The sequence below is a fragment of the Microcaecilia unicolor genome, chromosome 4, assembly GCF_901765095.1.
Source record: "Microcaecilia unicolor chromosome 4, aMicUni1.1, whole genome shotgun sequence".
NCBI lineage: Eukaryota > Metazoa > Chordata > Amphibia > Gymnophiona > Siphonopidae > Microcaecilia > Microcaecilia unicolor.
The window spans coordinates 340,339,689-340,363,539 of record NC_044034.1 but is presented as its reverse complement, the minus strand read 5'-3'; the positions used below and the strand labels follow the sequence as shown (position 1 = coordinate 340,363,539).

Here is a 23,851-nt window from a genome sequence, read left to right as displayed (position 1 = left end):
TAGGAACAAGCACGTTCACTCTGACCTTGATCATGCACTAGAGCACCAGGGATGCTCAGACAGGCCCAGACTGAGGTACAGCAGCAGCTCCATTATCTCCTTATTTAGGTCTGGCGTACTGGTGGACACAGGAACAAAAGCCACAAGAGCTCCAGGAGATACGTTTAAAGTTTGCTTTGAGCCAGGTACCATTTCTTGAGTTCTTTATGCTGTATTAGATTTTGATATTTAGATGCACAAATAGCAGTGATGTTTTTCATACAGCAATCTTACATACTGGGAAGGTTTTTTTAAGCCAATGATGAAATACAGATCAATCTGATCATCCTCAGCTCTATAGAGGTTTAGAATCTGGTGCTCTGAGGCTTTCCTTCCATTTAAGTCCTATTCTTTTTGTTTACACATCTTTTTGAAATTATAGTGGGTCATTTTTTTATTTTAGAGAGTTTGCCTCATTGACTCCACTAATATTCAGCCAGAACCCACAGGACACAACCGCTAAGACATATCTAGTCATACCTGCAAATTTAATGGGCTGACCATAAAGAATCCAGAACAAGCGATACTTAAAAAAAAAAAAAAACCTACCAGCTGAATATTGGCTGGTAAGAAGTTTTTAGTTTTGTTTTTGTTTTTTGTTTTTTTAAACCACCTTTCAACCTAGTTTACCTTTTGCCTAGCTCAGTAGTTCCCCAAGCTGATCTTGTAGGCACCCAAGCCAGTCAGGTTTTCAGGATACCAACAATGAATATTCATGACAGATTTGCATGTAGTGGAGGCAGTGCATGCAAATCTCATTAATATTCATTGTGGCTACTACTGCTTACTGCTACTTATTTCTATAGCGCTACTAGACGTACAATACAAGTACTTGTCTAGTATCCTGAAAACCTGACTGGCTTGGGGTGCCTCCAGGACCAGATTTGGGAACCACAGGCCTAGCTTATTTTTCCAGCCCCAATATTTACCTTTATTAACTATACTAGCTACACATTCTAGGCAGTATAAGAAACAGACACAGAAGGAGGAAACCCAAAGCCTCCATTTTATTGCTTTGATTCAACATTTTTCACATGGGATATGAAAAGGGGCAGGAGCCCTAGTTGGAGTTCTTGCAGCTAGGAAAGCCGCCTCGAAAACAGCCATCTCTACTATGGCACCAAGGCATGCAGCCTTCGCAGATACTTCAGCAAAGCTAAATATGGTGAGTGTTTGTTAGCTGGTAAAATTTAACCAACAGAGTAGGGAAAAGTAGTGTTAGCAGCAGGATTTCTACCCTACATTAAAAATGCCGATTTCTTCCAAGAATATTAACCCAGACAGCTTTAGTTGTTTCAAGCTGCACTTTCATCTCCTACACTAATTTAGTAGCACTTAAGCTATTCACAATAAGCACAGATGCATATTGTGTTGTATGTTCTGTATACAAACTGGGCCTCTTAAGTCTCTTTACCAGAGCACTCTTCAAGCTGGAGGCCTGTGCATGGAGTCAGAAGTGTTCAACCTAACATAAAGGGGACAAAGATAACAAAAAGTGAGGGGGATCTGGTACAGTATAACAGAATGGTCAAGTGTTTACCCACAAACAATCCACAACCCCAAAAGAACTGTCAGTCATTAATGAAAACAATTTTACCCCGATGGACCTTTCAACAGCCATACAAACTGCTAGAAACATTTACACAGCACTTGGCATTAAACAGAAAATTAGGCAATGGAACAGACTCCAACAGGGGCCTTTCTGCTTTTTAATAGGCAAAGCTCAGTTTACTACACTAGAGAATGCCTCAGCTATGCTTAGAGCATGCAAGAAGCTAGACATTCAGGATGCTATCCCAACAACACCACATGCCAAGCGGCCTCCAGCATTTCCAGTCACCAGACTCTCATCATTTCCACCTTTGCCCAGGTCATCACGCTTTTCATGGACCTTTGGAAGAGAAAGACAAAAGTTATATGGTACATTAAATACATGTTGAATGCCAATTAAGCAGCAGCTTCATCCTATTTAGTGATTCAAGTTAGGATGAGCAACGTGTTTCATATACAGAAGAGGGATGTGTTGTGTAGCCTAGAAACACCTATGAATTTCTGAGATGCTGACTGGGTGCATCAATCCCCAGTTAGCCGACTGCTTCAGCTATGCCCCACCCTACTATACCTACATCCCAGCTACCACACACACTACCTGCATCTCCAACCCCGCTTTAAGTTGCTCAGGAAAACTAGTGAAAGCAAGATCACATCTTGTGAACTGAACATGTATGCAGTGAGCAACTGAGGATACCAAGTTCAAAGGTTACAGTTGGAGATAACACCCGTCTCCATGTTCTCCTACAAACATGTAAATAAAGCAGATGACCCCTCAAGAAGAGTTTCAAGATAAACTGAGTTTAATTGCTTCAAAAGCCTCTAAAGGTTTAGTCTCATTACAACGCAGGATGTGTTGTCAATTATGACCCAACATGGGAGAACCTTCCTCGGGGGTCCTGTCAGCAATGTAATTAAAAAAAAAAAACCCAACACCTTCAAAACTAAATAACTGAAAATGTTCTGGATGAGAATAGCACTTCAAGTTGCTGTCGCTTAACAGCAGCCCAGAAGTCCTAAGTCTGTTACAGTCTTAGAACTTAAACTACTCCTCTGTTGAGGTTCTGGGTTGCTGTTTTTGCTAAACGTGATAGTGACACAAAGCACTATTCGCTTGCTGAGCATTTTAACAGTTATTTAATTTTGAAGGCTATTCTCCTGTTTTAATTACACTGCTGAAGGGAACCCAGAGGAAGGCTCCGCAGCTGAAAACATGGTCCATGTTGGGTCAGACTTGTCAACATATCCTGAATTGTAATAAGTACATACAAGTATATAAGTAATGCCATACTGGGAAAAGACCAAGGGTCCATCGAGCCCAGCATCCTGTCCACGACAGCGGCCAATCCAGGCCAAGGGCACCTGGCAAGCTTCCCAAACGTACAAACATTCTATACATGTTATTCCTGGAATTGTGGATTTTTCCTAAGTCCATTTAGTAGCGGTTTATGGACTTGTCCTTTAGGAAACTGTCCAACCCCTTTTTAAACTCTGCTAAGCTAACCGCCTTCACCATTTTCTCCAGCAATGAATTCCAGAGTTTAATTATACGTTGGGTGAAGAAAAATTTTCTCCGATTTGTTTTAAATTTACTACTGTAGTTTCATCGCATGCCCCCTAGTCCTAGTATTTTTGGAAAGCATGAACAGACGCTTCACATCCACCTGTTCCACTCCACTCATTATTTTATATACCTCTATCATGTCTCCCCTCAGCCGTCTCTTCTCCAAGCTGAATAGCCATAGCCTCCTTAATCTTTCTTCATAGGGAAGTCGTCCCATCCCCGCTCTCATTTTAGTCACTCTTCGCTGCACCTTTTCCAATTCTACTATATCTTTCTTGAGATGCGGCGACCAGAATTGAACACAATACTCAAGGTGCGGTCGCACCACGGAGCGATACAACGGCATTATAACATCCTCACACCTGTTTTCCATACCTGTCCTAATAATACCCAACATTCTATTAGCTTTCCTAGCCGCAGCAGCACACTGAGCAGAAGGTTGGGCAGACTGGATGGACCATGCAGGTCTTTTTCTGCCGTCATCTACTATGTTACTATGTTTCAGTGTATTATCGACGACGACACCCAGATCCCTTTCTTGATCCGTAACTCCTAACGTGGAACCTTGCATGACGTAGCTATAATTCGGGTTCTTTTTTCCCCACATGCATCACCTTGCACTTGCTCACATTAAACGTCATCTGCCATTTAGCTGCCCAGTCTCCCAGTCTCGTAAGGTCCTCTTGTAACTTTTAATAACTTTGTGTCATCAGCAAATTTAATTACCTCGCTAGTTACTCCCATCTCTAAATCATTTATAAATATATTAAAAAGCAGTGGTCCACCTTAGTAAATGGGGTAAGTGCCAGGGGAATTCAGACTCGTTAACCTACACTTTGAGCATTATACTGAGGGGAGAGGTAGAGGGACGCCATGAAGTGAAAAGTTGGTTTAAGAGGATAAAGGGGAGGGGGTTTCTCCCCTCCTACTTGCTTCTTTTATGCTTGCCTAAGCTTTTAAGTTTGTACTCTTATTTAATTCTCTGTAAGCCACATTGCGCCTGCATGAGTGGGAAAATGTGGGATATAAGTAAACAAATAAATAAATAAATATAGTTCGGGAAAAAGAAAGATTCCTTGTAAATTGAAGAGTTACATACATTAATAGCTTGGAGAAGTTTATTGAAGAAAATAATCAGTAGTCTCGTCTGTAAACCTGGTTGGGTCTTAAACGAGGTAATACACAGAGCAAAACATGAGACACAATGATTGGAGTTTAATATGGAAGTTTATGGGTTAAGATAGAACTGTTATCAGACTTTTATTGTTTAATAAAGAATTGCTAGTAATGAGTAGTCATCCATAACAATAGATAATACATAAATGTTACATACAGAAGAGGGTTTGGGAGGAGGGAGGGATAAGTGCGATATTACAAAATTTGATGGCTGTACGTAAAGTTGCATGTTTGAAATGTTGTTCCACTGAGCTCTGTACAACTGTTTTGAGATTGCTATGTTAAGGTGGATTTGTATTTTTGGAGTTGTCATCAATAAAAACTGTTGAAATATAAAAAGCAGCGGTCCTAGCACAGACCCCTGAGGAACCCCACTAACTACCCTTCTCCATTGTGAATACTGCCCATTTAAACCCACTCTCTGTTTCCTATCCTTCAACCAGTTTTTAATCCACAATAGGACATTTCCTCCTATCCCATGACCCTCTAATTTCCTCTGTAGCCTTTCATGAGGTACCTTGTCAAACGCCTTTTGAAAATTCAGATACACAACATCAACCGGTTCCCCTTTGTCCACATGTTTGTTTACTCCTTCAAAGAATTGAAGTAAATTGGTCAGGCAAGATTTCCCCACACAAAAGCCGTGCTGACTTGGTCTCAGTAATCCATGTCCTCGGATGTGCTCTATAATTTTGTTTTTAATAATATTGGAGAATAAACCTTTATATGCTTTTGAAGCAGTTGAACTTCTGGTATTTCTTGGTTATCTTGAACTCAACCACTGTTTGACTGAATGGTTGAAGCATTGCTTCCCCCCCCCCCCCCCCCCCCTTTTTTTTTTGGCTTGTTAAGCTACAAACATGTTTCAGGATTCATTTTAGCCCAAGCCTGCTTCAGATGCTAGTCTCAATATGTCTGCTGATGTCATGCATTAACAATGGCTAGTTCACATACAACAGGGTGAGTACTTACCACCACGGTGCGGCCAATAATGGAATTGGGCCCTTTCAGGGCAATCATATTATCTGAAAATTTAATGTCTGCAATTCCGCTTTCATTAGCAGTTACATTACCGAGATCGCCAACATGCCTGCAGTAATATATAATGCAGCATTAGAACCAAAAAGGGCCAGAAGTTATCCCATTAGATACAAATAGCAATCAGTAAGCTAGCTGATCCCTAAACCCTATTCAGTTCTAAAAAATTATTCTCAAGTGTCCTCTTTAAGACCACACCATATATGCTTATAAATTCTGCATTATGCTCATCACATCTTCTACATTTGAGATCAGCTATTTCCATGAATCACTGTGATAATTATCTTAAAATGTGTATGGTGTTAAGTGGCTGAACTATGTGGAACAATTATATAGGTGCTTTAAAAAAATAACTAAAAAGGTACAACTGAGAATTAAAGCACAGAAGGGAATCTTAAATTCAGTTACATTAACTAGTATTACTTTAAAACCAGCAATAAAGGCATCTGTCTCCAGAACAGATTCAGCAGCCTTACAGGTGAGAATCTGCTGTCATTCTTTGTCTGAAGGGTATTCTTAAAAACAGCCTCGAAAGCAGTCTGTCACACCCAACCAGATTCAACGTTTAAATAGATCTACTAGCCATTGGCAACATTAGCAGTCTCAAAAGAAAATTCATGCATATCAAAAAAACTTGCCTCTCCTTATCATTTGGGCCACCATGATGCTTCTTTTCAGGATTAAAGTGAGGACCAGCACTGATGCATCCTACAAAAGGAGAGAATGCCACATGTAATTATGTTCAAGCGCAAAATCAGAGCCATAGGCAAGACTAGCTTTTGCTTTTCTGAACCTTAGGCAGATAGTCAACACCCCCCCCCCCCCCCACCTGCTTTTATAAAATTGTGCTTGCTTTAGTTGAAGGTGGTGTTGCATGGAGCAGTGACTGTTCTCCCAGAACAGCTAGGTTTGCATAAGTTATCAGTCAAGGTGAGATAGGGTTGCCAAAAAGGCCAGGGGTGTCTCTGAACAAGTAACTGGGGTAATAGTAAGGGGGCAAATCAAGTGACCATTTCCTCGCCTTTAAATTATCTGTAGACAAGTACATTTTTGACTTGGGAAGATTTGGTGGCAGTCACCTGTGCATGGATCCCACTGATTTGGACTATTGCAATGCTGTCATAAGGCTACCCCAGGTAGATCACCAGTGGCTGCACTAACAAACCATAATGGCCATACTGGGCCAGATCATCTGGCCCAGTATCCTGCTTCTAGAAGTAGCCAACCTAGGTACGTTTGGGAAGCTTGCCAGGTGCCCTTGGCCTGGACTGGCCGCTGTCGTGGACAGGATGCTGGGCTCGATGGACCCTTGGTCTTTTCCCAGTGTGGCATTACTTATGTAGGTCACACATACCTATCAGAATCCCAAATAGCAGCAAGATATCATGCTACTGATCCCCCATGTCCACCTCAATAGCAGACTATGGACTTTTCCTCCAGATACACCAACTACTGTTATAGCATGCTCCAGCAACAAGGACAATCTGCTTTCCCTTTCTTCTCTGCTTTTCCACTTAAAGTTTTATCCTACTATCTCCCATTTCACCCCTCCCCAGCCCTTTTTTCAGCTTTATTATGTACCAGTTTAGCAGCCTTTGGAATTTTTGTCCATAGTTACAGGATTCTATTGTTCCCTAATGGTAATCACAGGCCCCATTTCTAGAATTACACTTTTTGCACCACCCAAAGGTAATTTTAATTTAGATTAATTTTTAAACTATTGACACCATCCATGTCTGAATTTCTCATTACTTAATATACTACCAGTGCAAACAGGCATATGTCATCTTCATTACAAAAAAAACAAAACAAAAAGAAAGACTATGATCCAATGTTTCAAGCACTTTACAAAAAAATGTAAGAACCTCAGCAATTCATGTGTTGGTCTAAGCCAGATTTCTATAAGTGGTTCTTGCTATGCTATTACTATTCCCACTGTTTTGGAGAGGAGAGGGGGAGAGTCAAAAAGATTACCCCAAGGTTGCAAGCAGATGAGCGAGAGGATGTGTTATCCACAGAGACAGAGAATGGGGAAGAGGAGAGGTTGGTTTAAGGGGAAAGATAAAAAGCTCAGTCTTGGTCATGTTTAGTTTCAGATGGTGGTGAGACATCCAGGAGCAATGGCTGACAGGCAGGCTGATAAAAACAGAAACATGACGGCAGATAAGCGCCATATGACCCATCCAGTCTGCCCATCCTCTAACCCCCAACTCTTCCTTTTCCTAAGCGATCCCACGCCTTTTAAAATTCTGGAACAGTCCTCAACTCCATAACCTCCACCGGGAGGCCATTCCATGCCTCTACCACCCTTTCTGTGAAATAGTACTTCCTTAGATTACTCGTAAGCCTCTTAACTTCGTCATATGCCCCCTCATTCCAGAGCTCTCCTTCAGTTGAAAAAGGCTCTCTTCCTATACATAAATGCCCTTGAGATATTTAAACATCTATCATGTCTCCTCTCTCCCAGCGTATACATGTTGAGGTTCATTAGCCTGTCCCTATAATTTTTGTGTTCAAGACCACTTACTAATTTTGTAGCCACCCTCTAGACTGATGCCATCCTGTTTATATCTTTTCATAGGTGTGGTCTCCAGAACTGCATGCAGTACTCTTAAATGGGGCCTCACTAGTACAATGGCACTATCAACTCCTTTTTTCCTGCTGGTCATGCCTCTTTATGTACCCAAGCATCCTTCTGGCTTTGACTCACTTTCTACCCGTTTGGAATCTTTAAGGTCATGAGACACAATCACCCCCAAGTCCTGCTCTTCCTTCATACACTGAAGTACTTCACCCCAATGCATGACCCTGCATTTTTTGGTATTAAACCTTAGATGCCAAATCTCAGTCCATTCCTACAGCGTCACTAGGTCCTTCCTTCATGTCATTCACACCCTCTTGCAGAGTTTGGTATCATCCGCAGAGAGAGAAAAAAAACACTTACCAGACATCCCTTCCACAATATCGCTCACAAAGACAAGAGCCAGACCTAGGACCGATCCCTGTGGTACTCCGACATTTTCTTCACAGCAAGCTCCATTTACCACTACCCTCCGTCTCCTTCCATTCAACCAATTTTTAACCCGGTTACTCTAGGTCCCATACAGAGTGCACTCTATCAGTCGTATGTGCAGACCTGTGTCAAAGGCTTTGCTGAAATCCAAGTATACCACATCAAGCGCCTCTCCCATGTCCAACTCTTTGGTCACCCAGTTGAAGACAGATTCGTCTGGCATGACCTGCCACTAGTGAAGCAATGCTAAATTCTGGTGCGGAGAGGTAGATCTGGGAGTCAGCATAAAGGTGATACTGAAAACCATGGGATGAGATCAGAGCACAATGGGAAGAAGTGTAGATGGAGAAAAGAGGTCCCAAGACAGAGCCCTGAGGTACACCAACTGACAGTGGGAAAGAAGTGGAGGAGGATCCAGAGTGTAGGTGAAAAGTGTGATGGGAGAGAAGAAGAAAACCAGGAAAGAACAGAGCCCTGAAATCCAAGTGAGGACAGCGTATCAAGGAGTAGACTGTAATAAGTGTCAAAAGCAGCAGATTGAGAAGGATGAGGATGGAAGAGAGACCTTTGGATCTGGCCAGGACCAGGTCATTGGAGACTTCAGCAAGCACTGTTTCAGTTGAATGAAGAGGGCGATTGGATCAAGAATAACTCGAGATTAAAGAAAGACAAGACAAACAGTGGTGAACAGCACATTCAAGCATCTTGGATAGGAGAGGCAGGAGGGAGATGGGGTGATGGTTGGAAGGACAGGTAGTTTCCAATGAAGTTTTTATGAGTGTTAACTACAGCACGTTTGAAGGCATCAGGAACAGTCACAGTGGAAAGTGAAATATTGAGGATATGACAGATAAATAGGATGCAGTAGGAGTGCTAAGCAGAAGGGTGGGAATAGGATCAGAGGAACAGGTAGTTAGTTTTGAGGAGGAAAAAGTGTGCAATTTCCTCTTTAGTGATTTCAGAAAAGAAAAGGAGGCAGGGGTTGAAGGAGAGTTGAGAGAATGGACTAAGGGAAAGAGGTGGAGGTGGCTTGGTTGAGAATTCAAGGTTAATCTTGTGAACCTTATCATGAAAGTACTCAGCCAGAGTCTGAGGAGAAAGGGGGAGGTGGAGATGAAGGCACTGAGGACAGAATTCAGTATGGCAAAGATGTCAAGGGTTTGAGCCAAGAGAATGTCAACAATGTAATGGTCCTGTTTCGCAAATGAAAGCAGACTGGAAGAGGTCAGCAAGTATTTGAAATGTATGAAGTCAGCATGGGCATAGGATTTCAGCCAAAGGCATTTGGCAGATCGGGCATAGGACTGTAGGTAGTGGATTCAAGAGGTCAACCAAGGCTGGGGTTTGGTACGCCTTACAGAAAGGGGAATGGGAGTGGATTCTAGAGGTCAACCAAGGCTGGGATTTGGTATGCTTTACAGAACAGAAATGGGAGGCATGAATATCCAGAGCAGAGGCGAGCAGAGCAGAGAGACTCATTGACAGACTTGAATAAGTGATTAAGATGATATTTGAAAACACTGGAGGACAGAGTAGAGTCAATAGCCTGAAGATTACTAAATGTATCGGTGGAGATTGGACAGGACTGGACTGTGATCAGAGCGGGGAAGAGCTGAGGTGCAGAGACTGGAGTGAGCAGTCGAAGATAAGATTCAAGACAGTGGCCATTCTAGTGAGTGGGGGTAGTGAAGTACAGTTGAAAGAGGATGGTCCAAGCAAGAAACTGAGAAGCATAAGAGAGTCAGATCATTAGCATAAATGTTAAAGTCCTCAAGAATGAGGAAAGGAGATGAAGGTTCAAGAAATAAGGAAAGCCAGGAGACAGTGAGAAAGGAAAAAGGAAAAAGGGACTTAAGAGGTTGATAAATGACTGCTACTCAGAGAGGCAGAGGCATGGACTTGAAGAAAAGAAAAGCAGTGAGACTGAGGTGGAAGAAGAGATTGAAATCTACAGGTAGGTGAAAGTAGTAGCCCAACACCACCTCCACAGCCAACTGGGCAAGGAATATGGGAGTAAAGGTAACCTCCATGACACAGGGCCATGGCTGTAGCAGAGTCTTCAGGGCAAGCAGCTGGAGAGTACGAGAGATAAAGAGGTCATGTAGATAATAAAAAGGGGGGGATGGTACAGCAAATCCCAAGGCCTTGAAAATAGGAGATCTAGTACACCGCAAACACTACACCCACAAAACTTGGAAAGACCCTGTTTATGTTGGACCTTTCCGTATCGAGGCCTTGTCAGCCACTGCGGCAAAATTACAGGATCATACGTCCTGGGTTCATTTGAAAGACATTCGCATCTATCATTGTCCTGATGCTTCAGACAGAACCACGGCTGCAGACTCAGAACACCATATCACTGACCCAGCAGTGTCTGGAACCACACAATATTAAGCTCACTGTTATTGGACTTGTTTGTTTTAGCATTAATTTTATTTTTACTAGAAAGACTGCACATTATATTTGCTTAACCATTACTTACTGTTATAGGACTTTAATCATAATTTTATTAGAAAAGAACTATTTTTGTTTAGAATAACCACTAGTATGCATGTCATTTGTTTACTGTCCACTCTTACCCACTCCAGTGATGTAGTGGGGGGGACTTCGACTCCCTTGTAACAATTCAGATGACTTGGATCCCCAGGAGGTGGATAGATATTATGCTCTGGGGCACTACCCAGTTAAGATTACTATAAAATCTAATATAACTAACAAGAGTCACATTGCAATTAGATGTTTGCAGTATAGCCTCTTGTGGATCTTTAGAGTGGCAACGATAGTATTCTAAATTCTATGTTTACCTATGTACTTACACTGAAATATTTTTGTTACATTTGTACCCCGCACTTTCCCACTCATGGCAGGCTCAATGCGGCTTACATATTGTATACAGGTACTTATTTGAACCTGGGGCAATGGAGGGTTAAGTGACTTGCCTAGAGTCACAAGGAGCTGCCTGTGCCTGAAGTGGGAATCGAACTCAGTTCCTCAGTTCCCAGGACCAAAGTCCACCACCCTAACCACTAGGCCACTCCTCCATGAGTAATTATGCATCTCCCTGTACACAGTGGTCAAATGTATGGTGGTACACTGGACCCAATTATCCAACCAGTGACACCACGCTTGGGATAATCCTTTACATACAAATATTACCATAGTTCGACAGTCGGTGGACCCCGACCACCTGAGATAGAGAAATGTAACCCTGTGCTCATTACCTTTAAGGGAATGAATAAGGCAATGAACCATACATTTGGTATAGGAATAGAAGTCACTAACACTGATCCTGTTGGCTGCTTTCGTATTTTGGTCACTTCTCCCTCACTATCCAATACTGTGCTGAGCAATCCCTTGATGCCCCAAATCCCTGAAACAAAAATTCCCATCAGAATTCTCAACGTAACTAGTCTAAAGGAAACATTTTCTCTTGAAATTGGTTATGGTGAAATTTGTGGATGGATTGGATACGGTTCACAACCCATAGTTTGTTATGTTTGCTCCTCCTCTTGCCCTGAGCCCTTGGCTGTTCCCTTCCCTTTGAATCTTATAAAACGATTATAATGGAACAATGTGCATGCTAAAATTGCTCTAAGGTATTAATAACGATAAATCTTGCCTTTCCCTCAGTTTACTATTTCCTGAATTACCCAAAGGTGCGAGGGTACCTCCGGTGTTTAAGACACCTGTTTCTGGGACAATATTCCAGACATGTATGTTAAGAGAAAAGATCAAAAATTCCTATTTTGCAGGAAATTTATCCTTATGTAATTCTAGTCTACTCCCCGGTGAGAAACTTGACTTTTCAAGCTTTTCACATCCCCGAGCAGACATCTGGTGATATTGAGGCACTAAAACCCTGTATCCCACTTTACCCTCTAAATGGTATGGACAGTGTGCCTTGGTTCAGCTAGTCGTCCCACTCACCATAGCATCTCGACATATTGATAAACCAGTCCCCTCTAGAAGAAAAAGGGATCTTAAAGGCTCCTTTGATGATAGGATTTACATAGATTCTAGAGGTGTTCCTAGGGGGGGGAGGGGGTGCCAGATGAATTTAAAGCTCACAATCAAATTGTTGCAGGTTTTGAATCATCATTATTTTGGTGATCTACTATTAACAAGAATGTTGGCTGGATTAACTATATTTATTATAAACCAACAATGTTTCATTAATTATACTCAAGATGCAGTTAAGGCATTGCTGCCCAATTGGATGCTTGGGAAAACCGCTTAGTCCTTGATATGATATTGGCAAAAGGAGGAGTTTGTATTCATGCTAGGAGGACAATGTTGTACCTTTATTCCTCATAGCCCGACCACGGGGGGGGAAAAGGGGGGGGGGGTGCGCCACACTCAGAAGGGGAATTAGCCCTTCTGCGTTATCAGGAGGATAAGAAACAGGCAAGCCAACTCCAAAAGGCCAGGATCCACGGGAAGGGTGGGGGGGGGGGGGGGGGGTCAGGCAGAGGATCCAAAGATCCCCGGGGAAGAGCTCTTTTAAGCATGTACGCCCTATGCAGCATTAAAACAAAAGGGGAGAAAACCGCTCCCTGCCCAGGGCTATCAGCTCTATTATTAGCCTCACTCAGAGGACCCCCCCCCCCCCCCCCCCGGATTCAGGGCTCTCCGTCGCAACGGAGGCCGCGCCATGCGGAAAATCCAAAATGGCGTCCGCTTGCCAGCTCAGAGCGCGAAAGATTGCCGCTCACCATGCTCGGCCGGCTCTACCGTCTGTACAGCACGAATTAGAGCCCCGCTGCTGATTTGCGCTTGCCACATTTAGAACAGCCCTTTACAGTCTCTGCAGCCATCGCTGAAAACGGCGGTAAAATTCAAAAATGGCGGTTCGTGCCAAAAACGTCCCGATCGCGGGCCCACCCCAGAGGAGTCAGAAAACACTACCTCACTAGACCGAGTATCGCAGCTCCGGTCCTGCAAAAGAATCTCAAGAAAAAAACCTCTTTTCCAAGATCGCTGCGCTAAAGCGCGACGCAACTTTTTTTTTTTTTTTACGCTGTGAGGAAAGCAGAGGCAAAAAGAGGTAATAAAAAATACTCCGGAGGCTCAGATAAGTGGTAAAGGCAGGGAAAGGCGAACCAATGTGCCTGCATCCACTGAGTGGGAAAGGACAGGGAAAAGCAAGCTAATATGTCCACATCCACGGGGGCATGGGTAAGGCAGGGAAAGGGCTGACCTATGTGCCTTCAAAGTGAAGCTGCTATAGCCTCTAACACCCCGGCTAACAACTGGCAAGCCAGGAGCCACCCCCAGGCAGATTTTTGATGGAGCTCGAAGAAGCTGCAGCCACCCTGCTTGGGGAGATAGAGAATACTGAAGAGGCAGTGGAGCTAGCTGGCCATGAGACTGTGAAAAGTTGAGTGCTCTCTATCTCCCCCTGCTGGTTGATGGACACAACCCATACGTAATGGCTTCATTTGCTTGATGACAAGGAATAATTGTATCTATACTTGGTAAGTAAATAAAATTACTTTTCTCATAAGCGGCAGCCTCGGTCTTATCTCTACAAATTGTGGGTAACTGGTATTTGAAGATTTGGAGAGGTGGTAAAAGGCCCTAAGCAGTTACACTGAATTAATTCAGTCATGGATGTAGGAAAGTTTGTTGCAGACAGAGTGGGCATTCCACAGAACATATGAGAAAGAGGGAAGAAGCGGGAAGGATAGGAACAGAAATTAGATTGTAGACATTACAGGGTGGGGGTGACATGCATGAATAGGATGACAGCCGATGTGAAGGACTAGGATCGAGATTCATATCCCCAGCAGAGAGCAGGAGGAGCACAGAGGAGAGGCATGACGACAAAGACTCTATGTACTCAGAATGGAAGGAAGGAAATGTTGGAGGCTGAGAAAGAGAGGGCAAGATGAAGGAAGGGGGAGGGGGGGGCAACGTGTTCTTGCGGTATACAGTGGTTTCAGATGGAGAAAGATTGGGAATGGACAATACCAAGAAGAGAAAGTGCACTGGAGCAATGAGAAATAGAAAAAAAATACACCTGGAGGGAAGGCCCTGAGCGGATCACAGTGGACCTTGGAGTCACCCTGGAGAAGGCTTGAGGATATGCAGATGTGCTGCAAGTCCTCCACAGCACCTGGAAGGTAGCTGGTGGGAGAACTGGGTACCTAGAGCAAAGGCCCTGAGCGGATTGGAGTGGACTGAGGATATGTAGATGGGCTGCAAGTCCTCCACAGCACCTTGGAACCTCCCCCCAAACGAGGCACTAAAGCACTTGTGACACTGCTGTCCGCTCCATCATGCACCTGCCAGCCAAGTAAAGGCTTACCAGGGGTTAGGCCGAAGCCAGCATTCCTCCCCGACACCTGATCTTAGCCAAAAGGCACCTGGAGCAAAGGCCCTGAGCAGATTGGAGCGGATCTGGGAGTCACCCTGGAGAAGGCTGTGAGGATATGCAGAAGATTTTTACCAATTTTTAAAAATCTAGAACAAGGGATAAGAAGCAACTCTTTGCCTCAAAGATACAAAATTATAGTGTAAATAAAATCTATGTAAGTTGATCCCACAGAAGACTTAACACCTTAAGCAAATAGGCAGAAAGATTCAAGGTGAAGGTGGAAGAACAAGATATACTGAGCTGGGCAGCTCTTCCTAATACTTGTCAGGACATATGTCGATTAGTTGACAGTAACAATTGTAGCAGCTATACACTAGGGTGGAGGAATCAAGGTATAAAGATGCCATCCACCCACGGCATTGCATTCAGCCAGTAAATCATTTGAGAACTTGTACAAGCCTGTAAAGTTTGACTAATTCAACTTAAAACCTCATGTGGCGGCAAACATTAATGCACTAATAAAAATAGTGCATTTTAGCTCCTGACCCCCTCTTCATCTGTACCTGTGCATTTCAGGGCTGGGAAAACAAGTGTGTAGGTATGTCAAGGTGTTTACATTGATTTGTCATGTTTCACCATACTGCTTTCTAAATCTAACAAATGGGCAAAATGTCAAAGCTCCTAGTCACTCCTATAGTAACTATTGTACATACCTCCACATTATAAACCTATATATGGTATGCAACTTGATATACTGCTCTTCCTTCAATAAAGAATATTTCACAATATAGGATGCATCTGTGGACATTGGTGGATAAGGCAGAACCACCAAGCTTGGCCTGCAGATACCTCTAATTCCCTAACACTACATGGAAATCTTTGACCAGTCTCTGAACTTCCAACCCCAACTTCTCTATCAGACACTGCTTCTTTAAACTTCACTTGATCCGTTCTATCTGCTTACTTTGTTTGTCAGCCCTTAATTTACTGGTTCACTCACAGTTGGAATACTATTAACTTGGTTATAAAAGGGACTAAAGCAAAAAGATCTACATCTTATGTAACTGATCCAACACACTGCAATTAAACTAACGAATCTCACGCTCAAAGAAATTTGATTGTGTGTCACTCCAATCAAAGATGCACACTGGTTACTGATCACACACAGAATAGCCTATGAAATCCTTCTCCTGCTGTTCAAAATTAAACATTCCAGATCTCCCTTTCTGGCAAGGTATTTGACCCATATATTCTCCCCCCCCCCCCACCCACCCACCCATGTGTTCTTTGTTCATCCCAACACCACTTGTTGGCTGTACCCTCGTTCAGGCACATCAGGTATGATATTAGATGCATTTCTACCTTATGGGTCAGAGCTCCTGACCATACAACATCTCGAAACTGCTTTTATGCTATCCTAGGACTGTCTTGGGATGGGACCATGCCAGTCAGTTCAGACTTATTCTTCCCCTTTAATCACCAGCTAATACCCATCTTCTATCAAATAATGAGTTCCATTTCCTTCCTTCCCATGCTATTTTTTTCCTTCATATTCTCCCTCTTATGTCTTCCTTATTTTAGTATTGTAAGCTGCATAGATATACCTTTTAATGTGCAGGATAGCACATCTTTAATAAACCTCGAAACAGGTACGTTTTAAGAGGAGATCTAAATTGTTGATAGGACAGTTTCAAGTCTCAGTATATGGGAAATATTCCACAATGAGGGCGCAATGCAGAAAAAGGCCAGGGTCCTAGTAGTAATGTGGGAATGGAAAGGCAGTTATCAAGTAAGCAGAGTGTTTGAGATGGCAAATAACACTGAATCAGTAGACAGGGTGTTAATACATATGGCTTTATAAGTAAGCGCAAGAACCTTCAGTTGAATACAAAAGGCAACAGGTAACCAATGGTGTTGAATGAGCAAAGGAGTGACAATCAAATCTATTGGCACAGGTGAAAAACCTGAATGGAGATGCTAAAGGCACTGCTTTGTTTCTGTGGGACTTTATTTTGGGAAATGCAGCAGAATGAGAAGAGACCTGCAGTAGGACCAAGGGATCCAAGCTACTCTACATCCACTTAGCTTCCTGTACAAGGCTTGCACTTTAGCATTTCCAGTCACAATAGATGGCCATTACATACATTTAATGCTGCATAATAGTGACAATACTGTATTAATGTAATTTTAGAATCAATTCCTATGCCCAAAAGTAAAAAGTTCCCTACCGTTTGTATTGTCACCAAAAGCGTGGACATGAAAGCCATGCTCCCCTGGAGTCAATCCTTCAATTCGGCCATGGACAGTTACCGACTTACCCTGTAAACGAAAGGAGTAAAATGTGTTACTATACTTTAAAAATACAGCAAAAATCTAAGTAGCCCAAACTGTGAGGCTTACCAGTGTCAAGTTTCTCTCTCTCCTGTAGCAAGTGTCCTGAAGCTTAGAAACAGACCACGGCTCCCTTTGAAAGCCAGTGGAACAGCATCATGGTCTCTCCATTTAGCAATGGTTGGGAGGCCCAAACACTCCCTTTCATCTCCCTAATGATCTTGATTACAAGCTTGTTTTTGCTATGTAACATGCAGCCACCAGGCCAAAAGGTTTGAGAAAACTCTGCTTGCTTTTCCCAGTTCTGAATAATCAATACAAACACACCACACTGGTGCTCTATGCTCAAATTCAGGCAAACTTGAGAACTGTTTACATTCTTAATTTCACCTCTAGACATTTAAACAATGTCTTAGCCAGTATCCTCTCCAGGTTCTGTCACATCCTCACCATTATAGAATATCCAATAATTATGTCTGTCCCTGCTGTCCTTCCACTCGTCCCCATTTTTAATTTTACATTTTATTTTGTACACTGCCTAGATGTACATTAATGACTGGTGTCCCGGGACTGAAAGTGGTTTTTTTTAATTAATAAAGATTGACCAAGACGACAATCAGTACAGGCCACCTTTTCTACAGGGCTGAAGACTTCTTAAAGCAGTAGCACCACATCAAGAGAGGCACCATGCTAGGTTACCTAAATGGTCTATTCCAGGGGTGCTCAATGTTGGTTCTCAAGGTCCACAACCTAGTTGGGTTTTCAAGATTTCTACAATGAATATGCCTGAGATCTATAGCTACAAAAGGTTCCACATTAGGAGTCACCAACCAGGAAAAGGATCTAGGCTGGTATTAGGAAAGGCATGGAAAACAAAAATGAGCATGTTAAAATGCCCTTGTATCGCTCTATGGTGCGACCACACCTTGAATACTGTGCGCAATTCTGGTCACTGCATCTCAAAAAAAAAAAAAATTTATATATGACTTCTCTATGAGAAAGGCTAAAGCAGCTAGGGCTCTTTAGCTTGGAGAAAAGACAGCTGAAGGGAGATATGATAGAGGTCTATAAAATGAGTGGAGTGGAACGGGTAGACGTGAATCACTAGTTAATCAAATACTAGGACTAGGGGGCACACAATGAAGCTACAAAGTACTAAATTTAAGAAAGTTTCTTCACTCAACATGTAAACTTGTTGCCAGAAAATGAAGTAAAAGCAGTTAGCTTAGCAGGGTTTAAAAAAGATTTGGCTATCTCCATAAAAGAAAAGAGTCCAAAAGTCATTATTAAGATGGGCTTGGGAAAATCCACTGCTTATCTTTAGGATAAGCAGCATAAAATGTACTGTTTTGGGATCTTGCCAGGTACTTATGACTGATTGGCCACTGTTGGAAACAGGATACTGGCCACTGTTGGACCTTTGGTCTGTTCCAGTATGGCACCGCTTATGTTCTTAAGAAAGCAGCTGTTAGTGTATATTATTCAGGATAGTCCTGCAAGAAATTTTGGTGTATTATTTTAACCAGAATCTTCTGCCCACTACCCCATCAATAAAGACTAAGCTTGGAACGCTGTCATTTTTGTTTACACAAATGTTGTGCATATTTGGTATTTTTCATTATGGAAAGTACTGTACCAACGTGTCATTTTACATATAAAAACATGCACAACACAGCAAAATTAAAAGAACAGGATCTGTGAAACATGGAAGTGCTCAGACAAGAACAAATACACCTGTACTCCAAATATGGAATGAAGAAATCGTAATATCCAAACATTAAAATAAGGAACATACTTTGCAGGGTTGAGGGGAAAGTTTTGTAATCTCTAGAGGAAAAATGTTCAAAGTTAGGCTTCCAGTAAGTTGCACTGCTATCTGTATGTGTACTTAACAGGACAAAGGTCAGTGTATTACCTCCTGCTGATCCAGGAGACTTTTGCAATCATGCAGGAAACTATTGACTGTGTAAAAACTTTGCTCCATGACCTTTTACACTAGATGTTAAAAGAGGATGGACTTGTGCTTCACTCAACTTTTAGCAGTTACTGTATACAGCAAAATCTGATTCATCCATCAGTCCAAGAGGACTCATGACTTGTCATGTACTATCAATTCTGAACAAGCTGAGATCAACAGCATGGCAAGGGAAGTAATTCAGGTAGATTAGCTGGGTTCTACAGTTGTTTCAGGTCAGAGTGCAGGACCCTAATGTGGGATCATCTAAACAGAAAAAGTGTTACCAAGGCACAAGCCAGTAGAAATATTTTAGTACTATACATTAAAATAGAACATTCACAAGAGCAGGGCAAAAATGTGAGAAATGATGAGGCATGATCTTTGGTCTTTTGTATCATACCAACTTTATGGGAAAATCTCTGGGTGGAAAGTAGAGCTGGTTTTAGCAGACTCCATGAAGAGGACTGCAATAAAAAGTTTTATAATAGTCATCACCTGACCCCTTCCAAAGGGAGTGATGCTGTTCTCTTGATAAGAGAACAGTTTTCTAGTAATTACTTTTCAGTAGTTTCAATATACCTTACTGAATCGTGAGTGATAAAGCGCTGTCACAATAACTACTCAGGGGTAATTTAATTGTTTTGGATTCAAAGCTCTTAATATGTTTAATTTTCCATTATTCCAGATGGTGGTTACAAAGCCTGTCAAAGTCTCCAGCAGGAAGACTTTGGGCTAACAATGAACTGGCCTAGAGTTCCTCTACTGCTTGCTGGTCCTGCATTTGGCTCCAGCTGCTACAGCTCAAGGCTAGCAATGGCCCAAGCTCCTCCTTATGAAGGTTACAACACTGGCTCTGAATAACAGATAAGTGACTGTGCTCCCCTCTTCCATGCAGGGTCACAGCTTCCTGATCCTGTCCCCCCCCCCCCTCCCTTTCTTAGGGGCTGCCAAAGAAGCAAAAAAAAAAAAAAAAAAAAAAAAAAACAGCACCAGATCGAAGAGCAAGGCAAGAATGCATCTCTTGCCTACTGATGCATATACTTAACCCAACAGCTGGACAGGCTATGGGAAGAGGGGTACGAAATAAGTCCTTCCTCCCTGCATGCCAGCAGGGTTATGCCAAGTTCCTTAGTCCTTGCATGCAAAGTTATGCAGTAGACAGCTTGCAAGTGTAATTACAAGTTCCTCTCCAATGCTGGTAGGCTGAAACAGGTAGAGAGAACACCCTGGGGAAGAATAGTCCAATAGCTACAGCCAAAGTAGATACCATGTTGTGGGACATAAGTCATACAACCAAGCTCCTCAGACTTGGCTGTAATGTGTAAGTTTCATAGGGCTGAGTTATCAGATTTTTTTTTATTTAAAAAAAACAAAACAAAACAATGTGGAGTCAACATTAACAGCACTGAACTGAGCCCCCACCTCAGCAAAACCATTTACCAAGGGTTAACTCCAGTAGGAAACACCCATTGGATTTGTAATTTCTGAGTACAACAGGACTCGGTAAAGATTACGATCACGCCTAACAGCTAGTGAGCCAAGTTATCCAGATTTAACTCTAGTTAGCATAGGCAAAAGTAGGCATATACTTCTGGCAACTTTCAGCTGTGGCTGCTGTCTCAATCCATATAATATAGGACAAGAGGTGGCATCAGACATCCATGTCAGCTGGTACTATGTATTGGCACCCTCATGGAAGTCACTGAGGGGCCCTTTTACAAGGCCTGTAAGGGCCTGTGTGAGTGTCAAACTCAGCATTACTGCCTGCTACCGCATGCCCCAGATGGTAATCCAAATTTGGCACATACTGAAAACGCATCACAATATATTCTATGTTCTACGCGGGCGCTTACCTGGCGGTAAACAGCAGTTGGCGCATGCTGCATACTTACCGCTCGGGTTGCACATTGAGAACTTACCGCTACTCAATGAATGACATTAAGGTCTCAGGCCGAAAATGGACCACGCGCTGTTTTCATTTTGCTGAATGTCCATTTCCGGCCCCATAAAAAAAAAAAAAAAAAAAAGACAGATACGTGGTAAAAACCAGCCTGGTGTGTGCCCAAAAGACACGATCACACTACTGCAGGCCAGTTATTGCCGTAGCACAGCTTAGTAAAAGGACCCCCTAATTTAATATTTGGGAATTGTGTCTCAATAGCTATACCATCCCAGGTCTTCAGGTCCCCACTGGACAATTATGATCTACAATCCTGGAAACTCACCCAAGCACAGAAGGAAGTGAGCAGAGCCAATTACAAACCCTGGATACTAAGGGGGAAAGACAGAATAAAAAGGAGAGAGTACTTGTTAGATTCTGGAAGGAGTGCTTGCTAATGTATGGAGCATATTTGAACCTCCACATTAATGTGATTAATTAAACACAAACAACATGTTCACAACATTATGGGTGTTTTACATGTACTCTTATTGTAGGGGTTTCCCCCCCCCCCCCCCAACCCATCTACTCTGGCTGCTCAGGAACCACCAAAGGGTTAATCCTGCCCTGCTAGTTAGATGGGATATAAACTGCACACTCATTTCAAGAGAGCATGCTCTGTTCAGAAGAAATTAAAAGATTATGGCTTATAGCCAGAGTTCAGCCCCATAAGAGAGCTATAGCAGCATGACACAGCACTTTTCACATACTACTGGCAGATATCAGCTAGTAACAAAACACTCTACATTCACAGTGTACTTAAGGTCTAATCCAATACACAAACATTTTTGGCAAAGGCAAGAGATAACATGTACTTTGTTCCACAGAACAAGTAAAAGTCTTTGAACAAGCTTTTGTTCTGGTCTGGCCAGAGGCCAGTACATAAGGTAGTGCCATACTGGGCCAGACCAACAGTGGCCAATCCAGATCACAAGTACCTGGCAAGATAAGTTAACTTACCAGCAAGACAATATGAAAACTATACTCCCTTGCTGGTGCACTCTCGGAGAGCTCTTGCACACAGAATGAATACTCTTGGCATTTAAGATCAGATCTTAACCTTCAGGGCAGCAGGCTTAATGCCAAATAACCAGCCCTATAAATCTTTTTTCCTATCAAGTTTATGCAACAGCCATAATATAGTTCCTTCGACCGACCTCAGTGTTCTAGTTACACTTAGAGCTGGACCAGAACTGTAAACCTTACTACACAATTCATGTATAGTATATATATATATATATATATATATATATATATATATATATATACACACACACACACTTGAAAAACTAGTTCTTAGCTAGAGAGCAAACTAAAAATGAGAGTAAAGTCAAGAAAACAGTTACTTGACTTGAAGTTGCTGTTTCTAGATGCACTACTACTGTACAGCCACATCACGTTTCATCAGGCACCTGTAAACTACAACTCCCGAACTCACTAGTACGTTATTAGCGACAGTTGTTCCCTTTATTATTGACTAGTAAAAAAGGCCCGTTTCTGGAACGAATGAAACGGGCGCTAGCAAGGTTTTCCTGGGAGTGTGTATGTTTGAGAGAGAGAGCCAGAGCGAATGTGCGGGTGTGTGACAGAGTGAGACTGTCTGTGTGACAGTGTGTGTGTGGAGAATGAGAGTGTGTGACAGGGCCCCCTCCCCTGTTCCTAATGCCCCTCACCCCGTCCCTCCCCTCCTTTTCCTCCTCCTTCCCACACTTTGGGTTCCTTAAGGCTTTCAAAAGTCTATGTACCCCCCGTGGCCCTAACGCCCAGTATCCGGATACCCCAACGCTTTCCTCCTCACCCCTCCCCCAAGATGTAATACTTTCACGTACTTCATTTTTAAAAAAAAGTGTCCTATCTACCCTGTGTACAAATGCCCGGCATTCAGATTGCGTTCCTCTCGTAAATTTTCATTTCATTCATTTAGAACTCCCCCCCCCCCCCCCCGAACACTTTTGGTTCCTTCAGTCTTTTAAAACTCTCATATGTACCCTGTGTGCTAATGGCCAGCATTCAGATTGTTCCCAAATGTTCATGTCTTTCAGTGGTTCAGAACTCCCCCCCTCCCCCCATTTAACACTTTCGGTTCCTTCAGTCTTTAAAACTCTCCTATCAATCCTGTGTCCTAATGGCCAGCACTCAGTTTTGCTTTGCCAAATTGTCTGTCACTGAGGTCAGAGCATGCCTGCCTAGCAGACCACTTCCGGCAGGCACGGTCCCAAGCACATCCTGTTGGAGGTGAGAATTATTATATAGGAAATGGGAGAATAAACAGACATAAGATTTCCGTGCAAAAACAGTTTTGTAACCAATGCTACCTAACGAAAAGACAGTGCCAAATATGCACAGCCCTGTTGACGCATCCAGGTAGAAGTACTGATGCAAGCTATTAAAAGAACTGATTTAACCCCGACAGCCGACAACTGCATCGCTAGTTCAGGTACAACTTCAACTACTACTCTGGGAGGAGGTAGGAGGGGGCGGGGACTTGCTTTTAATAAGGACATAGTACAACCACAACGTTAAGTTATGCCAGTGTACACTGGACAATACTGTAGACTTTAAGTGCTACAGGTGCAGCTATCATGTAGGATACAAGCAAGAAGAGTGGGGTAAGTGCAAAGGACAGAAAGCATAACGGAGAACATTACACGCAGTCGCAACTAAAATATTCACTACAGCACGCAACAGGGAGCACAAAGATTACAGACAAAAAGCTAATGCAGAGACGGAAAAGGGGCAGAAACTACTGTTCGCTTACGTCTTCTTCAAAGTGCACGGTACCATGAACCTCTCCTGAGCCTTTCAGCACGCACACAGCCTTGCCCGCCATCTTCACCAGCTCCTACGACTAATAGGCGCCTGCGCAATCTGTCTTTTAAAATCGCCCTCCTTCCCAGCCAATCAGCCGTTCGCTGGTCCGAAACGCA

At 42.8% G+C, this 23,851-nt stretch overlaps 1 protein-coding gene across 1 annotated transcript; it reads right to left on the bottom strand.

The window, feature by feature from the left end:
• Window positions 1-1,024: 1,024 nt before the first annotated feature.
• Window positions 1,025-23,851, bottom strand: LOC115469460 (superoxide dismutase [Cu-Zn] B-like). Its single transcript, XM_030202130.1, has 5 exons — window positions 23,683-23,851; window positions 16,926-17,016; window positions 6,007-6,076; window positions 5,303-5,420; window positions 1,025-1,930 (listed from the first exon to the last, which is right to left on the bottom strand). The coding sequence occupies exons 1-5, from the start codon at window positions 23,752-23,754 to the stop codon at window positions 1,823-1,825; spliced, it is 459 nt and encodes a 152-aa protein (XP_030057990.1). The 5' UTR covers window positions 23,755-23,851; the 3' UTR covers window positions 1,025-1,822.